We start from the raw sequence: 18,626 nt of genomic DNA on the forward strand, positions 1-18,626 counted from the left end.
ATCCAACCTTCAATACAAGTGCATTTATTCAGTGGGGAAAAAATCCCACATAAAGAAATAATTATTTGACATCAAATAATGTGTTTCACAATTATTAGCACCCCTGGTGTTAATACTTTGTACAACCCCCTTTTGCCAACAAAACAAGGTCTGGGGACTGAGATGGCCATGGGAGGAGCTTGATTTTGTGTCTGGTGAACCATTTCTGGGTAGATTTGGCCATATGGTTAGGGTCATTGTCTTGCTGAAAGACCCAGTGACGACCCATCTTCAGCTTTCGAGCAGAGGGCAACAGATTTTGATTTAAAATGTCCTGGTATTTCAAAGCATTCATGATGCCATGCACCCTAATAAGGTTCCCAGGGCCTTTGGAAGCGAAACAGCCCAACAGCATCTCTGACCCACCCCCATACTTCACAGTGGGTATGAGGTGCTTTTCATCATGCGCATCTTTCGTGGCACGCCAGACACACTTCGTGTTTGGTTCCAAAAAGCTCAATCTTGGTCTCATCTGACCAAAGCACACGGTCCCAGTTGAAGCCTGGGACCGTGTTGAAGCAGCACGGTCCCCGGCTTCAACTGGGAATAAATGCACTTGTATTGAAGGTTGGATTTTTCTCTTTTTTTCCACTAAGGTCCCATATTATTTGAATAAAAAAAATTATTAGAAGCTAAAAAACACATCTTAACCAGGGGTGCCAATAATTATGAAGGGCACTGTACATAATAATAGTACAAGGAGCCCCAACACTTTACAAAAAAGGAGAAAAGTCCAGTTCCCCATTGTAAATGTAATATTAAGCCATTCATTAATTGCAATACCTCTTTTGTAGTTTATTCTTTTGTAGTAGACTAGAGTGTCCATGTGGTCGTTTTTATATTGGAAGAACTAAACGCAACCTGAAGGCAAGATTGGCCGAAAACAAACAAGCTATGAAAACTGGTAATCCATTGTACCCTGTGGCTCTACAATATAAAGAAGCTAACCATGGCAGTTGTGATTCTTTAAAGATTTCTGGCATTGACCACATTGAAAACTCCATAAGAGATGGTGACAGATTAAAAAGGCTCTTATAGATAGAATCTTTTTGGATATATACATTGAAAGCGACCCAATATCCCGGTTTAAATGGAGAACTGGACTTTTCTCCATTATTGTAAAGTGTTGGGGCTCCTTGTACTATTATTATGTACAGTATGTACACTTTGGTCATTTAAAAGTTTGGAAGAGGTCTTTGAGAACATAGTTTTGAGAGATAAATGTTAGCTCCTCTATCTTGAAAAGCTTGCCTAAATTAATTATGATTGTTTTTCTGCCAATACCCTTTGAGGACAGGAGGATATTTCAAGTTGAAACACCTAAAAAAATAAAACTTAAGAGATGTTTTCATCTTTGAAGGTCATGGGGAGTATGTACAGTACTATTTTTTTAATGTTAGATCTATCTCTAAAAGCTAGCTCAAATCAATGAATTATTGTTTTTCTGCCTATACCCTTTGAGAATATTTCAAGTTGAAACACCTAAAAAAATATAACTTTTCATCTTTGAAGGTCCTTGGTAGTATGTACTATTGTTTTTTTTTCTCTCCTGCTTGTGATGGTCTGCTATTAGGATGATTTCTTTCTGCTGCTCCTAATTGACCTGCCCTGTGACCCCAATCAGGTGAAGAGATTCCACCTGGCTATGCTGAACTTGCAATTGTCCACTAGTGTTAAAAGGTTTGAAGCAGTCACTTTGATTGTCTTGATGAAGGCCTACACGACCAAAACGTGTCGGCATTTTAAAATCTGAACAAAGCCATCATTAATAAAGGCTTTTTATTTTTCTACTTATTGAGTGCCTCGGTTTTTTGAATTGTTGTAATTTATAATGGTCAGCACACATTGATTCCATACTGCAATTGATGGGTAGGAATATCAGCTATCTGTAGTCAAAAAATGTTCACCTTATTTAACACCTCAGCTGACCAAACAGATCTTGCAGACCCTTGTACTGTCACATCTGGACTACTGTTCTGTGGTCTGGTCAGGTACAACAAAGAGGAACCTACAGAAGCTTCAACGGGTACAAAATAGAGCAGCCTGTTTTGTCCTGAAATGCACCCAGAGAGCCAACACAGACAACATGCACGACCAGCTCTCCTGGCTTAAAGTTTAACAAGGCTGCGAGTATCGCTTCTATGCTTTCTGAAAAACATTAAGATATTACACAAACCAGACAGTTTAAGCACTATACTCCTAGCTCAACTCTGCATGCATACCCCAACAGACATGCTACTAGTGGAAAATACATAATACCAATCATGAAAACTAACTCAAAACAACATATAGTATTATCTAGAGCCATAGTGGAATAGAATACCCTTCCAGACCAAATCTCAAAAAACAAGGGCGGAGGTTTGGCCCCAACATTGGTAGGGACGATATAACAGCATGACCTGCATGTACACTTTTTGCTCGGGATGGGACATTAATAAGACCACACAGACTGGGTGAACAGAGGTTTTGTGCATGTTGTGTTGTGTGAGCAACATATTGCTCATGCTCATGTTTTTCTGGTTCTATGGTGTCCAGCAGAGTTCGCTATATTTCTCACAGTTTAACTAACGTTAACAGTAGAAAAACATAAACAGAAGGACACTTCTAAGCAGCTTCCTATTTGAGTTTTACAGGTTAGCAAATGCACATAGTTTAATGTTATGCTAACTCTGATGCAGGTCGGACTTTCAATAGCAAAATTTGTGGTGTGTTCCCCACCTCCACTACATTGACATCGTTTTACATGACTTACAGTGGCTGCTGCTGCTGGCCGGGAAAAAAAAACAAAAACAAAAAAAAAAACTACTAATATCCCTCCTCTTCAAGGAGGGCGAAGGAGGCCGCATGTTGTTGACATGTATATCTGTCGTGGATGTGTGAGTGTGAGCGTGCGTGTGAGTGTCGGGGGTTGGTCAAGTCATGAGCTAATCAAACGTTCATGGGGGGGGGACCGGCGCATTCAGCAAGTGAAGAGGTGTAAATGTAAAGTTTGAATATAATGAAAATAATTCACTTAATAAAGGTAGGGTCAATTCAATTCTATCCTTACAACATATGGGAAGACAATCTAAATTATTTCTGTAACTGAACTCATTATATAATGCATATAAGGTTGGTGGGGACAATTTGAGCATTCTGAAAAGTTGGTTGTGTTCTGTCCCTTAAAAAATCTGCGAATCTGTTCGAAAGTTGAGTCACGAAGTAGCGAGGGATTACTGTAATAAATAGTGTGTAGTGTGTGCGTGTGAAAATGATTCCCCAAATAGTATTAACATAATATGACAGGCTGTCCAAGTTTTTTTTTTTTTTTTTAAATTGACATGACCTTAATCAGGCAGAAAACAGTAAAAGTGTAACTTGAACATTGATGTACAGCATGGGGAGGCTATGGGGTTCATTCATTTTCATTCAAAAACATGGGATTTTCCACACAGGGGACAATTCTCTTTCTTGCTGGCACCATCCTATCATCTACTGTACCATTCCTTAACCTTTCAATCTCCAAACTATCCAGACTCTCACCTAATCGCACCTCATCTTCAAACACCCACATTTTGAATGTAGCCTGATCGAGATGTTTATTCTGTATATTCTGTAGCGAGCTGTGAAACCGCACGGCAAAATCTAAAGCACTCCCTGAAGCAATCACAAGGTACATACAGTGGGCCAAATAAGTAGTCAACCACCAATTGGGCAAGTTCTCCTACTTGAAAAGATTAGAGAGGCCTGTAATTGTCAACGTGGGTAAAGCTCAACCATGGGAGACAGAATGTGGGGGGGGGGAAAACAGAAAATCACATTGTTTGATTTTTAAAGAATTCATTTCCAAATTAGAGTGGAAAATAAGTATTTGGTCACCTACAAACAAGCAAGATATCTGGCTGTCAAAGAGGTCCAACTTCTTCTAACGAGGCTCCACTCGTTACCTGTATTAATGGCACCTGTTTTAACTCATTATGGGTGTAAAAGACACCTGTCCACAACCTTCAGTCAGTCACACTCCAAACTCCACTATGGCCAAGACCAAAGAGCTGTCGAAGGACACCAGAGACAAAATTGTAGACCTCCACCAGGCTGGGAAGACTACTGTAAATCTGCAATAAGTAAAACGCTTGGTGTAAAGAAATCAACTGTGGGAGCAATTATTAGAAAATGGAAGACATACAACACCACTGATAATCTCCCTCGATCTGGGGCTCCATGCAAGATCTCACCCCGTGGCGACAAGATGATAACAAGAACGGTGAGCAAAAAATCCCAGAACCACACAGGGGACCTAGTGAATGACCTACAGAGAGCTGGGACCACAGTAACAAAGGCTACTATCAGTAACACAATGTGCCGCCACGGACTCAAATCCTGCACTGCTAGACGTGTCCCCCTGCTGAAGAAAGTACACGTCAAGGCCCGTGTGCGGTTCGCTAGAGAGCATTTGGATGATCCAGAAGAGGACTGGGAGAATGTGTTATGGTCAGATGAAACCAAAATATAACTTTTTGGTAGAGGAGAAAGAATACTGAATTAGGCTCGAGCGTTTACGTCACAGCAGCACGGGATCATGCGAGATTTGCGACAACGCAACCATTGCGGAAGCATCACGGGACATTTAAAGTTAGCGGCAACCAAAGATGGAAAAAAGTAAGGAATACTTGCCAGTTCGATACAGAGACAAACTTGTTACCACGGCGAAGGACAGATATGTGAGCAATTTTAAGGATGTGAACAATGTTGACCCTCACGAGCAAGCCGAACACAAATGGAATAAAGATGTCGACTAGCTTCCACCACTACGCGAAATGGACATCATGCTGTATTTAGTGTTTGGTATATGTTACTACACTCATCAGCAATTCCGAAACTACAAATCGCTACAAAGCTACAAACAGTTTTGCTGCGGATGGGTGCAGGATCTTCACTTTATGACCATAGCAAACGGCAACACCATCTTTCTAGCAAAGGTAGGCAATGTTTACATTAGTCTGTGACCACGGATGTACAAAACTTTTGCTGCATAAAATGTAGCCTGTGTACAAATTCTTTGCCACTCTCTCACGTCAAAATATTACAGCTTTTTCATTTAGCAACGACATGAATTATGTCTTATGAAGACAATGCACATGTATGCATGGTAGTTGTTTAGCTGTAGCAATAGCTAACAACAGGCCGACTTAGGGCGTAAAGTTACTGAAATTTGCGTAAACAAACGAAATTAACTTACCGGAGTGGAAGTGCATAGAGCAAACTCAGTGTGTAACTGGAGAATCAAACGTTATGCCCTTCCTTCTGATCGAGGCCACCCATGCCATTCTTCGACGTTTGGTAAGTTCAGATATGAGCTTTCCCTCGCCTTTTCTCCATGTAGGGATCCGGAAGAAACTCAATGGTGTTCCGTCGAGCTGTACATTCTCCTTTTTTTATTCGATCGGTTGTTGCAATTCTTTACCGCACAATAATTTCCAACCATTTTTAAAGAGCGACCTGTGTTGAAATGCCTCAGTTTATCTTCCACAATGGCGATAGCGGCGGAAACCTCGCGAGTGCCACGTCATACGCTCGAGCCTAATTGCATCCATAGAACACCATACCCACTGTGAAGCATGGGGGTGGAAACATCATGCTTTGGTGCTGTTTTTCTGCAAAGGGACCAGGACGACTGATCTGTGTAAAGGAAAGAATGAATGGGGCCATGTATCGAGAGATTTTGAGTGAAAATCTCCTTCCATCAGCATGGGCATTGAAGATGAGGCGTGACTGGGTCTTTCAGCATGACAATGATCCCAAACACACAGCCAGGGCGACAAAAGAGTGGCTTCGTAAGAAGCATTTTGAGATCCTGCTGTGGCCTAACCAGTCTCCATATCTCAACCCCATAGAATATCTGCTGAGGGAGTTGAAAGTCCGTGTTGCCCAATGACAGCCCCAAAACATCACTGCTCTAGAGGAGATCTGAATGGAGGAATGGGCCAAAATACCAGCAACAGTGTGTGAAAAACTTGTGAAGAGTTACAGAAAATGTTTGGCCTCCGTTATTGCCAACAAAGGGTACATAACAAAGTATTGAGATGAACTTTTGGTATTGACCAAATACTTATTTTCCACCATGATTTGCAAATAAATTATTTAAAAATCAAACAATGGGATTTTCTGTTTTTTTCCCCGCATTCTGTCTCTCATGGTTGAGGTTTACCCATGTTGACAATGAAAGGCCTGTATAATACTTTCAAGTGGGAGAACTTGCACAATTAGAGGTTGACTATTTATTTGCCCCACTGTGTGTGTGTATATGTATAGATATGTATATGTATATATATGTATGTGTATAGCTTTGGTCCTCTACCAGAGGCGTGGGAGTTTGAAGGTCATGCGCAGTATCTTTGCTGTTCCTAAGGTTTTCCCAGGTTTTTTTGTCTACATGTAGCCTGCGAATGGCTGGCAACCAGTTCAGGGTGTACCTTTCCTCTGGCCCATAGTTAGTTAAAATAGGCTTCACCACACAGTCTCATTACTACAAGCACTACAGATAGTGGATTAATTGATACATTAAATGTGAATTTGTAAAACTGAAACAATAGACACCTGGATAAACCTAAGAGATGTTCACAATTGTGAGAAGAAATTCGTAGCTTATGTGCCAGGTCTGGAGTGTAGCTTTTAGTGAGTGATGGAGTGGGGGAAAGGCCTAGAATCTAACCAGTAATCCACAACAATAAATTTATTGGTTGGCCTAGCAGCTTAGTGGACAAGCATTGAATATGTGGTCGGGGCATTCTACTGATAGGAGCTGCAGACTTTCCAGTCTAAAAGATTTGCGCTAAAGTCGGAATGGGAAACAAAGCCCAACAGATTAGCTCGAAATATAGGTCATATTCCTAAAATGCTTTGGCAGTATGTAGATGTTGGTTTGTTGTGAGTGTTTACTTACAGAGATAATGACAGGGGAGATGAACCTCCAGCAGACTTTGAAGAAGAGAGGTGGTGGGAACCCTAACATCATCTCAACATCTTTAAAGTAGTTATTGTGACCTGAATAAAAAAAAGGAAAGGAGTGATTTAAAATTGTAATTAAAATACATGCAAATAACATTATTAAAGTGACAATGTTCAAGAATTGATGGTGTAAATAGTAGCAACAAAACAACGAATGTTTGTGGTAATGAGTAGCATTACACTAGGTTTGATTAATTTTCCAAGAGTTCAGGGATGCGGTTCGACAGATAACAAATAACACACTGGGCTTCTTTTGTTGGCTGCACAGCTGCACTTGAATGTAAAATACAACATATCTTGATTTTTATGTAAGTGTAAGTGTAAACCTCATTGGACCTGTTTGGGAATTTGGCAGACTGCTAACAAGCTTGTGGTCTTGAAGACACACTTAGCACAGGTGTTAGTTTTCCGAAAGTCACTCTGAATTTTGGCCACTCCAGAGAAGGTCTGAGGCCTTGTAGCAGGGTACTTCACAAAACTAAGAAATTCTCCTACGATTTTGCATATCATCCACCTGCAAGCACATATTTTGGGTATAGAAACCGAAGCTTTGAAAAACCTCTAACCAAAGTGAAGATTTGCAAATTCTACGTTTGATGCGTCTGCGTGTGTATATTCATAACTAGAGTTTTCTCGTTTTTTAACAGTTGAAACATCACTGCCTGCGAGGACATACGGTCATACATCATATACTGTATGTGACCCGTGTTTACGTTCAGAGACAATATGCTTGAACTCACAAGGGTCTTGATGCCAGGTGCTTTTTTTTCTTTCTGGTTTTTAAACATCAAGATACTGCTCCATGTTCAAGGACATAGAAAAAAGACGACGTGAAGGATTGTGTTCAACTGTTTGTCGAAGTTTTGCATAAAGATGTGAAACACAATGGCCCGCTTACTATTTACGATCATCAGCAATAGATTGTAAACATTGTTTAAAAAAAATAAAATAAGGTTTCGACATGGTACTCGAGCCAGGGATAAAAATGTCTAGTACTGCTACTCATGCACGAGAAGTTAGCCACTGTTCTACAAAATGGTATGTATTACTCTAAACTTGAGGTGTGTAACATTCACCCTTTATTTAAAAGGGACAAGTGGGGCAAAATCCTCATTTTAAAAAGCCCTGCTTCGTGTGCCAAAGGCCGAGGTTTCAGCAAAAGGTAGACCTGGGCGCACAAAATTTTGACTTTTGTGAAATGAATGAATGAAGTGAATGAAATTGAAAATAACTTTTTCTCAATAGCTGTTTCAAAACTGTCAATGTTCAAAGAAACTACACCACCAAACCTAAAATATTGTATATGATCTCAATGTTTTTTTTTTTTTTTTAATTGAGACCGACGTGGTCTATTTTGTCCAATTTCTTCTTAGCTCATGTTTTTTGGTGTTGATTTGTTATATTTCTGTATAATTACTGGTATCTTGCATTGCATTTTAAGTTCTATATACTGTATATATATATGGCGGAAAACACTCAGGCGACTTGAAGTTCCTCTCTTAGACCCCCAATTTGGCCAACTTTCAAAATTGTCCGATATGCATGTGTGATACATCATTGGAGAGCTTAACAATTTTCTGTGGAAAGAAAAATTTTGAACAGGAGGGTATTTTTCACCCCAAAAATTTCTTTAAACAGCAAAACCCTATCTGGAGGTGAGAGCACACGAAAGCAGAATTACAGACGCCATGACTTCAACGAGATATTATCGCGTACTTACCTTGTTTCGATCCAAAAACTCCATGTCACATGTATCACTGAGTGTCAAGACACAGCTGTGAATGGCCACAGCCGGATTTTTTGGTGATTTTATGGGTGAAACATGGTAATATAACAAGGGTTGCGCTGCAGAAATTGCAGACATCAAGGAGTGGTCGAGATTTTCTTTTTCATATATTTACCCCTTTAAACTTTTTTTCCCCAATGTTTCTTTGTTTGGATCAATTATTTAACATCTAACATATCGGAGAAAATGCGACAGTAACCAAAAAAAAAAAAAAAAAAAATTAATTAAGAGAAAGTTATGAGGTAGATATCCGTGACTTTTTTACAGACACCATTTTTTTCATTGTGACGTAATTTGTTTAAAAGTTTAAAAAATTATTCACTCGCATATTTTAAAGTCTTTTTTTTTTTTTTCAAACAAAATATTAGACATCAATTAATGATTCTAAGCTCAAAATGACAGACATTTTGAATAATAAATATAATTAATTACCTTTGTGTTATGGCTGTTTTTAAATAAAAGCGGTTGCACGATGTCTGTAAACGGAGGTTTTCAGGGTAAAACGGACAAATTAAAAATAGTTTGGGGGCTAAATGCGCCATGAATCTGCTATGGCAGCATATAGACATATTGTTCTATCAAACACAACAGTTGTTTTGGTTTAAAATACAGCAGTTTCTTTTAAGGAGGAGAGCAAGAGCAGAAACTGCTTTTTCAGGCTTTTCTGTTTTCCGCCATATATATATTGTTTACTTTTTGTCAGGGCAGGCTTTCGTTTCATTTTAACCTTCAACGAGCACAAATATTTACTACATATTGTTTTTCATATCTGGTCTTCTGAGTCTACTTCAGAACAAATCAGTCTTAAAAAAAAGGTTCATCATCATCCCACAAGAACAATGAAGACTTTCAAGAACCCTTCTAATGTGTGTTGATCCTGTGCCTTACCATAAATATACATGACACAGACACACATGATGCAGGAGATGATAACCAGAGAGAAACTTGCAGCATAGTTATCCATCAGTAGCAACCAGTAGATTCCTGCCTGTAGACATCAACAGAAAATAGGTCATAACAAGTACATCCAACAGTAAAATATGTGCATGGCAGTGGATAATCAAGGTGTGCATGTATCTTTCAGTACATTCTCCAGTTCATGAAAAAGTATGGTACATTAACTTTGGTCAGCAATACATTACAGTTAGAATGAAAATGTTACATTCATTAAAATAAACCGTCAAAACAATATAAAGTCAATAGTATTATTGGCAAGTCCTTACTCAACACTCAAGAAATGTATACCATTTTTGAGTCACGTTAAGAGCTTGATTATTAAACATTAAATTGAATGTAATTCAAACAAAACAGCATCATTTTCATTTTTTAGGTGTGGGGTTCATTTTTACCTGGGTTGTTAGTGGAACTCCTAGGAGGAATCCAGCAATAGCCACACACAGTGTAACTACAGTTTTATTCCTGATGATCCAGTCAGTGCCTATCTCATCAACAATGGCTGTCACCAGCGTCTCCAACAAACAGAACTAAAGCAACAAATGGGTGAAATTGAGAATTAGAAAAAATATTTTATAATGTCATTTAATATGTCCCTTGTTTACTGTCTATCTTGTTCTATCTCATTCTGACACAAAAAAATAAAAAATAAAATAAATTATCTAGACATGTACCGATCCAATCACACGATCGGAAATCGGGCAGATCGCATCACTTTACAGAAGATCGGAACCGGCTAAAAATGATTGGGCTTTTCAATAAAAAATATATATTTACTTCTCTCTGATTCATGCGCGTACAACCTTCACTCTACCTCCTGCTGTTTTTCTTGTTCACTAGTGCAGCTGGCGTTTGCTTGTTAAAGTTAACGATGAGTGGCAGCTTTGATGTTTTGATGATACCAGAGAAACTTGGGAGCACTATACTTGAAAGAGCTCGCATGTTTAACAAGTTCAACGATGACTGACAAATCGTTAAGTTTATAGACCTAGCGGTAGTGTAAGGGGCAGTTTACATGGCGACTTTGCGACATGAAGACGCAAATGACTGAGTAGCGGAATTGTCTCGCGTGCATATGGTGTCGGCGAAGACGAAAGGCAAAGACGAAAAATTCTGAATCCTGCCTCCCAAGTGGAAGAATTCAATTACGGGGGTCGCAGCGCATTCATATGCATGGAAACCACCTTCGCTTCGATGACGTAAGCACTCGTGCACGTCACATGGGCGTGCACAGCGGTGCTATTAAACATTAAAAACAGCAAATGGCGGAATGTCGGCTTTAATTTACTGTTTTCATAATGTTTTTAATTTAAATATGTTGAATGTTTCCATTGTTGTGCCTTTTTGAACAAAAGAAAATGCCATTGCTTGGAGAGGGCGGGCATGTTGTCTTCCGGGCTGAGGAGGTCAAAGTGCATCATTCGCTGTCGCCTTGTAAATCTGCACTGCCACCTAGGGCCTGGCATGAATACTACATCGTTTTCATGCGGAATTGCGACATTGTTTGAATGGAAATGGAACCATATAAATGCAAACATGAAATTTTTCGTCTTCTCGGAGAGTCGCCATGTAAACTGCCCCTAAGTGGACATTCATTGTGTGTGTGTTGTTCTCAGCAGCGTCAGTGGATTTGAGTGGCCTCACTCAATGAAGCATTTAATAAAGGCAAGTATTTTTTTCATGTTATTCTTTTTTAACACTGGAAGTGTCAGGTTTTTTTGGCTATAAAGAAAGACCAAAAAGGCGTCAAATGACCCCGATACCAAACTGACTACCCAATTTTTCGGACTATAAGTCGCACCAGCCATAAAATGCCCAACGAAGAGGAAAAAAACATAATTAAGTTGCAGTGGAGTATAAGTTGCATTTTGGGGTGGAATTTACTTGATAAAATCCAACGCATAGAACAGATATATCAGATGTCAATTTAAAATAAAAATACAATAGAGAACAACATGCTGAATAAGTGTACAGTATGAGAATTTTACATGATGCATGACCAACGAAATGCGAACGTGACCAGTATGTTAACATAACATAGCTATTAAGATTTGGTCAGAAAACTATAGCTTAAAGAACATGCTAACAAGTTTACCAAACCATCAGTGTCACTCCAAAACACCAAAATAACATGTGAAATGATATAATAATGCGTTAATAATTTCAAACATAAGTCACTCCAGAGTATACGTCACACCTCCAGCCAAACTATGAAAAAAACTGCGACACATAGTCCGAAAAATACGGTACTTGGCTTTGTCAAACAATATACCACTCAAACAAGCAATCAAGCAGACAACCCCCCCTACCTGCCTGTGGAGTCGCTGCCTAGGTGTGTGTGTGTGTGTGTGGGGGGGGGGGGTTCACTGTGGATAGCTGCAATTAGCATCTTGAATATTTGAAAATCCAGGGCTCCCTTGGCTTTCTCAAACATGGAGGAACACGGAGATGGCCAGTCACCGTGTTCTACAATATGATTGACATGGCAGCACTGAATGCATATGTGTTGTATCAGGCATGCACCGGAAGGCAAGAGAGACGGGTGGTGGGTCCTAAAAAGGACTTGGCTCACTCTCATGTGGGCGCAAAGAATGCGCAGAAGGAAAAATTGCTTCGGCACAGCCTCCAACACCTTGCCCCGGGAATAGGGCGAAGTGTCATATGTCACCACATAAAAAATATTTTGTTTTTTATTACACCATCCCTTGTACTGTAGGCAAACTGCAGCTTTTGGAATATGTAAAATGGTTGTCCGCCCAATTGCCTGCCTGAGCAGTCCACTGTCCGACAAAGACAAGGCAGCCCTGTTCTGTAAACACTCAAGATGCTAATTGGGGAAATCCAGCCCTGTGGTTTTTCAAGGGAGAATTGGAATGTCTAATGAGGACCTCAATGCTCACAAAAGATATGCTGATTAAGGTCAGATGACCCTTCTCTGGATACAAAAGGGATTTGTATCAAGTGATCCACCCTTGGTAGTTCTAGTTATTAAAAATAATTCGGTGGGACAGTGACATATATATATATATATATTTTTTTTTAAATATATTTTTTTCGGTGTCAGAATGATTCGGTGGGCCAGTCACATGTTTATTTATCTATTTTTTTTTTCTTTGAACAATTTTTTTTCGGTATTGGATTGGGACTCGGTCCCGGCAGATTCTCGAAATCAGATCGGGACATCCTTAAAATAAACCCTTGTATTCATTACTTCGTAGACTGAATTTGTACATGCCTTACATAATACATTTGACTCAGATATTATGTGGCCTTCAGAAAAAAAATGGCAGTAGATAAAAAAGGGTTTCAAGCCTTACCTGAGTTCCCAGTCCTAGAAGGATTAACATGAAGAAGAAGAGCAGTGACCACAGTGGAGAAATGGGAAGCAGAGTCAGGGCTTCCGGGTATGCTACAAATGCCAGTCCTGGGCCATGGTCTGCTACCTCTGACACAGGCACGTTGAGGTGGTGTGCCATGAAGCCCAGGATGGAGAAAATTACAAAGCCAGCATAGACACTGGTTGCACAGTTGGTTATGCTGATGATGATACTGTCTCTGTCCATAGAAACACAGATAGAACAAGGATTACATTTCAGATAAATCATCATGCTTCGCTGAAGGTGTGGTGTTCTTTTGTTGATTAGCGGTTTAGTATTTGTGCCAAAACTTTTGGAATTGTGGGTTGAGTCTCAACTATGTTTCATTCATCGGTGCAGAACACATTTTCCCCCAAGCGTATGTAAGACTTCAAGTGTCTTCCAAAATGTAGCCATGCTTAGATGTGTTTTTTTTTTTTTGGGAAGACTTGGTAATACACCAATTAGCACAGATTGCGATTGCTGTCAAATTTACTAAATAGTCAGTATTGTACTACTTTAAAATTCCTGTAGCTCCTTTAATGTTGCTGTTAACATATGGGAAGCCTCCCGGACCAGTTCTCGTCTTGTCTTTTCATTTATTTTGGAGGAACATCCAGTTTTGTCTTCACTGTGTTCCACGGGATATTTAGTGTCTACTTACGTAACTTCCTGACTGATATGTGAACAATGAGAACACAAATGCCATGAAACTGTCTCTGCACAGTAGCTTGCGCTGTAAGATTTGACCACAAAAACAAATGATTTCACGAAAAGCCTACACGAATGGTTAAAATTTACATCCAGTATTTGCTTTCCAAGAGAGGCAGTGTGAAGGTCGTGTAAAATCATGTTTATCCTTTATTTCATGTAGCATAAGAGTAGAAAAAGCAATAGAATACCAGGAAATCTCGGAGGCAAGCTGTGCATTGTGCAGCAGTGTCTCACAAAAGGTAAAATTTCTGCCAAGGGCCTACTTAATTTCACCATAGCTCGCTGAATTTAAATTATGCCAGCTTCCGCTGAGGTAAAGAGTCAAAGGAATCAGATGGCCAAACAGCTGCCAATCATTCGTTTTTCACAGTCTGAAGGCCTGTCAAGTGGCCCCCTCATTTTGTTGCTGTTGGTGATGGCGGTGTGTACACTATAATTTTTTAGATATCCTTCGATTATTTCACAATGAAATTAGATAGTTACTGTAGATTCTGGGGATGTATTAGCATCGACCCTCATCAGCTGATTTTTGCGTTTCATATGAGGGCTGCAATTGCCAGGGCACGCGGGGTCTTCGTCGGAGCTTTTAGTCTCTATAGAACACTAGTGTTTGCTAATACAAATCACATTTGCCAATCATCAATTAGTGAGCAAACTATCCCTATAATCATTGCGTTTGTTCAAGAGGTAGTTGCGAGGTGTGCGTAAAATTTGACCGAGAGAAGAGGTTCTCCACAAACATAAATTCACACTGCCCCACTGGTAAAAGGGAGGAAATGAAACATGCTGAAAATCTGACCAACTGGGATACTTCTCCAAGTGTGCACACTTCCAAAACCTCACTGGTATGGAAGATAAGTTGAATAGGCATAAGAAAAAAGCTAAACAAAGTAGCGTCCATTTTCCACATCGTAACAAGTGACATTTACCACTGGAGTGGGGCGTGTTTTGGCACAGTCAGCAGATTTTTCCCCATTATAAAGTCTTATTCCATACGGTATACATATCAATTTATTTACATAAATCACATTTAGCAAGCTTTACTTTCAGGTATTCATTTAACAGGGGTTTATAGACTTCTTATAACCACTGTAAGTAATAGTAGACCAAATGTGAGACTAATTTACTTGCTTGTAAGCTGTAAATGTCACCAGAGATTCTTGTCCTGCTTCACATTTGCTGGTCCAATTGATGTGCACCAATCTGAGAGGTTGCAGCAGTGGGGAAATAAAGTCCACTGGGACGATGCCCCAGAAGCAGATTAGGATATAGTGCAGCTTTGTGCACAGATAGATTCAAGTCTGTTCATAATTTGAACACTCTCAGTTCTCCTCCAGATACCCCCGCTCTGTCAGTAAATTGGACGATCTCAGCAGAGTAAATAACATCCTTTTATTTCCCTATCACATTTTGCCCCTTCATTTCCTACTCCTTTTGTGTTAGGTGGAGTTACACGAGTAGACAAATCCCAATAGTCTAAGGCACTCCTTCACTGTTTTACCCAATTTCACCTTCTGTTCCATTGTTCCCAACACATATGAAATTACACAATGTAGTCATTTTTAAGTTCACTCCCACCATTTAGAGGTCAAGTGTTTAATCAGTGTTTTAGGCTTATGAATAAATGACTACAAAAAATAATACCCATCATGCTTCACTTTTGCTTTAAGATGCTGTATAAATATAGACAGTTCTGAATTGAAATTGTATTTGAAATTTTATTTCACCCTTCACGTATCGCAAAATAAGGTCATTTAAATACAGTACACTTTTATACACACCTTTAACATTGTTTTTTTTTTTTTTTTAATTAATGAAAACTACAAAGAAAAAAATAAAGCATTTCCGTTTTAGCCAGAATGCAGCATTAATAATTATGTTATAGTGACTACCAGTATGTAAATATAACTTTAGAATTGGCTCTCATTAGATATTACTGCAGGGAGACCTTGAGTTGTGATCAGTGTACATGAAGATTTTGTTAGTACCTGAAACAATTGTTGTGGAATTTGTTATAGGAAGCCATAGTGATAAGACCACCCCAAGCACATCCCAGCGAGTAGAAAATCTGTGAAGCAGCATCCCCCCACACCTAGAAAAACAATAATTCACACACGCAGTCACTGAGTAGGAATTGAACCCAAGATACCTGATCCAATGTCAAACACATTATCACGACATCAACAGTGCCCAAATATGATAACATGATTCCTTGTTTTTTAGAGACATGAAACCCATAACCAATCTTATTGTCAAATTCTATTGGTGCAATAACATAGACAACAGTTGCTTCTATAGCATCTGGGAAATTTGGGTAATAGGCTACAAATGAATGTTGAGTTTAAAAAAAGTACCTTTGCATCGAGGACCTTCTGCCATTGAGGAGTCAAGTAATACATGATGCCATTGATGGCACCATCCAGTGTAATCCCACGGATGAACAGGATGGTCAATACAACATATGGAAATGTGGCTGTAAAGTAAACCACCTGCAAATGCATGTACACAACAATTTAATGACTCCTGTGAAACAGCATCCACTTGCTCAGTCTGTTTTCATTGAATCAAACTATGATCTCTCTAGAGGTTACCCTTTTCCACAGATGTTTGACTGACCTTTCCAGAGGATTTGACACCCCTGATGAGGCAGAGGAAGACGACTACCCAGGATACAGCCAGACATCCCAGGATGGGTAGGCGCACTTCTCCGAAGTTCCCAATGTCATCAGAAATATTTAATACATAATGTCTGAAAAGAAAACACGAGTGGGTACTTTTACACACATGCTCCAAAATTCTCTACATTATATTATATCTCTATAATGCTCTATACCGGGGGTCGGCAACCCACGTTTTAAGAGCCGCATGCGGCCCTTTAGCGCTGCCCTAGTGGCTCCCTGAAGCATTTTCAAAAATGTGATGTGGGAGGCAAATATATTTTTTCTTTCGATATGGTTTCTGAAGGAAGACAAAAATGATACGAACATTCTTAACATTTTCCAATGCCGTAAAAATGTGTAGAATAAATATTGAATTTCAACATTTCTGTCAACGAAGATTTGCGTCATAGCCTGCGACACACTTTTCTATCAGCAGGGCGGGATGCAAGACAGGTGGCTATTGTAAACAAACCGACACCTGTGTGATGGGCCGTGGATCCGAAAGAGAAAAATAACTGAGGATAACAGAAGATTCAACGTTTCTTGTACCGAATCATTTGGATTCATTGCCAATGCGGAAGGATGTCCTGACCGTTTACTCTGTGGCGGGAAATTGTGAAGTAACAAAAAGAATAGAAAAAAGACATTTCCAAGGAAGGCATGCTACATTTGCAGCCAAGTACCCAGTTGGGAGAGTGAAAAAAGGTGACATTGCACAACTTCTGAAGAACTTAGTGGAGCGCAAAAATAGATTTAAGAAATGGATTGCATCGCCAAACACCACTACTGCTGCAAGTTTTATGGCAACCCGGGAGATAATAGAACTTGGAAAACAGATGGTGAGCACATGAAGGAGACATTCATCAACATATCAGAATACCTATTTGAAGACTTCAAAAACAAAACCGAGATAATACAGAAAATCAAAGAGATGCCCAGATAGGGGGCATGTTATGCACGTTTTCTTTTGTTGTTTTTGAAACTTCAAAATAAAAATGACATCAAACATCGGATTTCTTTATTGCATTTCTTTAATTTTCATAAACGCATTCATTTATTCATTTTAATGAAGTTAAACTTGAAGTTGCATCAAACAACCAAGTAGTCACGTGGAGCGTTGGATGCACTGCAGGGAAAATAAACATTAAATCTGAAGGCTCATTATGGTATTTTTAGCCAACTCAGTCATTTTGATAGTAGGCGAATATAGCTAATACAGATACATACAGCATGTGTTGCCTTCATTTTAAGGCTTATGTATGGCTTTTAGTTTTTTTACGGATCCAGACATATTGTTTTTTTTTTTTTTTTTTTGGTCCTATATGGCTCTTTCAACATTTGGGGTTGCCGACCCCTGCTCTATACACACCAGGTTACTTTGTTCATACTATAATCTCAACTTTAATCTGCAAATCTGCAGAAGAGTACAAAAATTAACTAAACAACTAAATTGTCTGAAGAATGACATTTTGGACACTTTCCACATAAATTGTCATGCCAGCCTGGTAAAATGGCATACAATGTTATGAAAAACAATGTAAAAAAATTTTAAATCAAGTGCACCTTTAACCTCCTCCTTGAATTTTGCACCAACAATATGTAATGACACCTTGGACCAGGTGTTACAAAACAAACAAACAAAAAATAAACACACACAGGGCACCTACACTACGGACAAACAAAAATATTCATGCATGCTTTGGTCAGTTTAGAGGCTTCAACAAGCCAAAACTTCTGTTTTTTTATGTTGGGGTAATCATCTATGGCCACCACATGCAGAGGCAAACATTGTACTGTTTTAGATTGGGTATAATTAATTACGTAATTTATTCCTTCATTGGCTCATTTTGTCTAGATCGCCCGTGAATGGGAACTTTTTGCCCCGGAAATTTGACATTTTCATCAACTCACTCACATGTGAACAGCAATTTTGTTGCTATATCTAAAAGTACACTGGAGAGAAAGCACGTGTTAGCCAATCTTATCTAACAGGTGCATGTTGGACCTTGAAATTCAAATAAAGGAATTGCATAACTGATCCTATTATGGCCTCCAACTGCATTATTTTCCTGAAACATTCTCCTAATGAAAAGATTGAAAGATTGACACTTTCCAGAGTTGTTTTTTTGT

General features: G+C 39.2%; 1 protein-coding gene across 4 annotated transcripts in view; it reads right to left on the reverse strand.

Annotated features, from left to right (window-relative positions):
- slc6a9 (solute carrier family 6 member 9) overlaps positions 1-18,626 on the reverse strand; it is a 106,962-nt gene that overhangs the window by 8,065 nt on the left and 80,271 nt on the right. For all 4 annotated transcript variants that reach the window (XM_057856759.1, XM_057856758.1, XM_057856757.1 and 1 more), the window contains exons 6-12: positions 16,453-16,585; positions 16,191-16,325; positions 15,825-15,928; positions 13,084-13,321; positions 10,162-10,296; positions 9,701-9,800; positions 6,962-7,062 (exon numbers count right to left, since the gene is read on the reverse strand). In XM_057856759.1, the coding sequence (XP_057712742.1) occupies positions 6,962-7,062; positions 9,701-9,800; positions 10,162-10,296; positions 13,084-13,321; positions 15,825-15,928; positions 16,191-16,325; positions 16,453-16,585 (946 nt within the window). The remainder of the gene's footprint in view (positions 1-6,961; positions 7,063-9,700; positions 9,801-10,161; positions 10,297-13,083; positions 13,322-15,824; positions 15,929-16,190; positions 16,326-16,452; positions 16,586-18,626) is intronic.

Source organism: Corythoichthys intestinalis, chromosome 14 (assembly GCF_030265065.1).
Source record: "Corythoichthys intestinalis isolate RoL2023-P3 chromosome 14, ASM3026506v1, whole genome shotgun sequence".
Lineage (NCBI taxonomy): Eukaryota > Metazoa > Chordata > Actinopteri > Syngnathiformes > Syngnathidae > Corythoichthys > Corythoichthys intestinalis.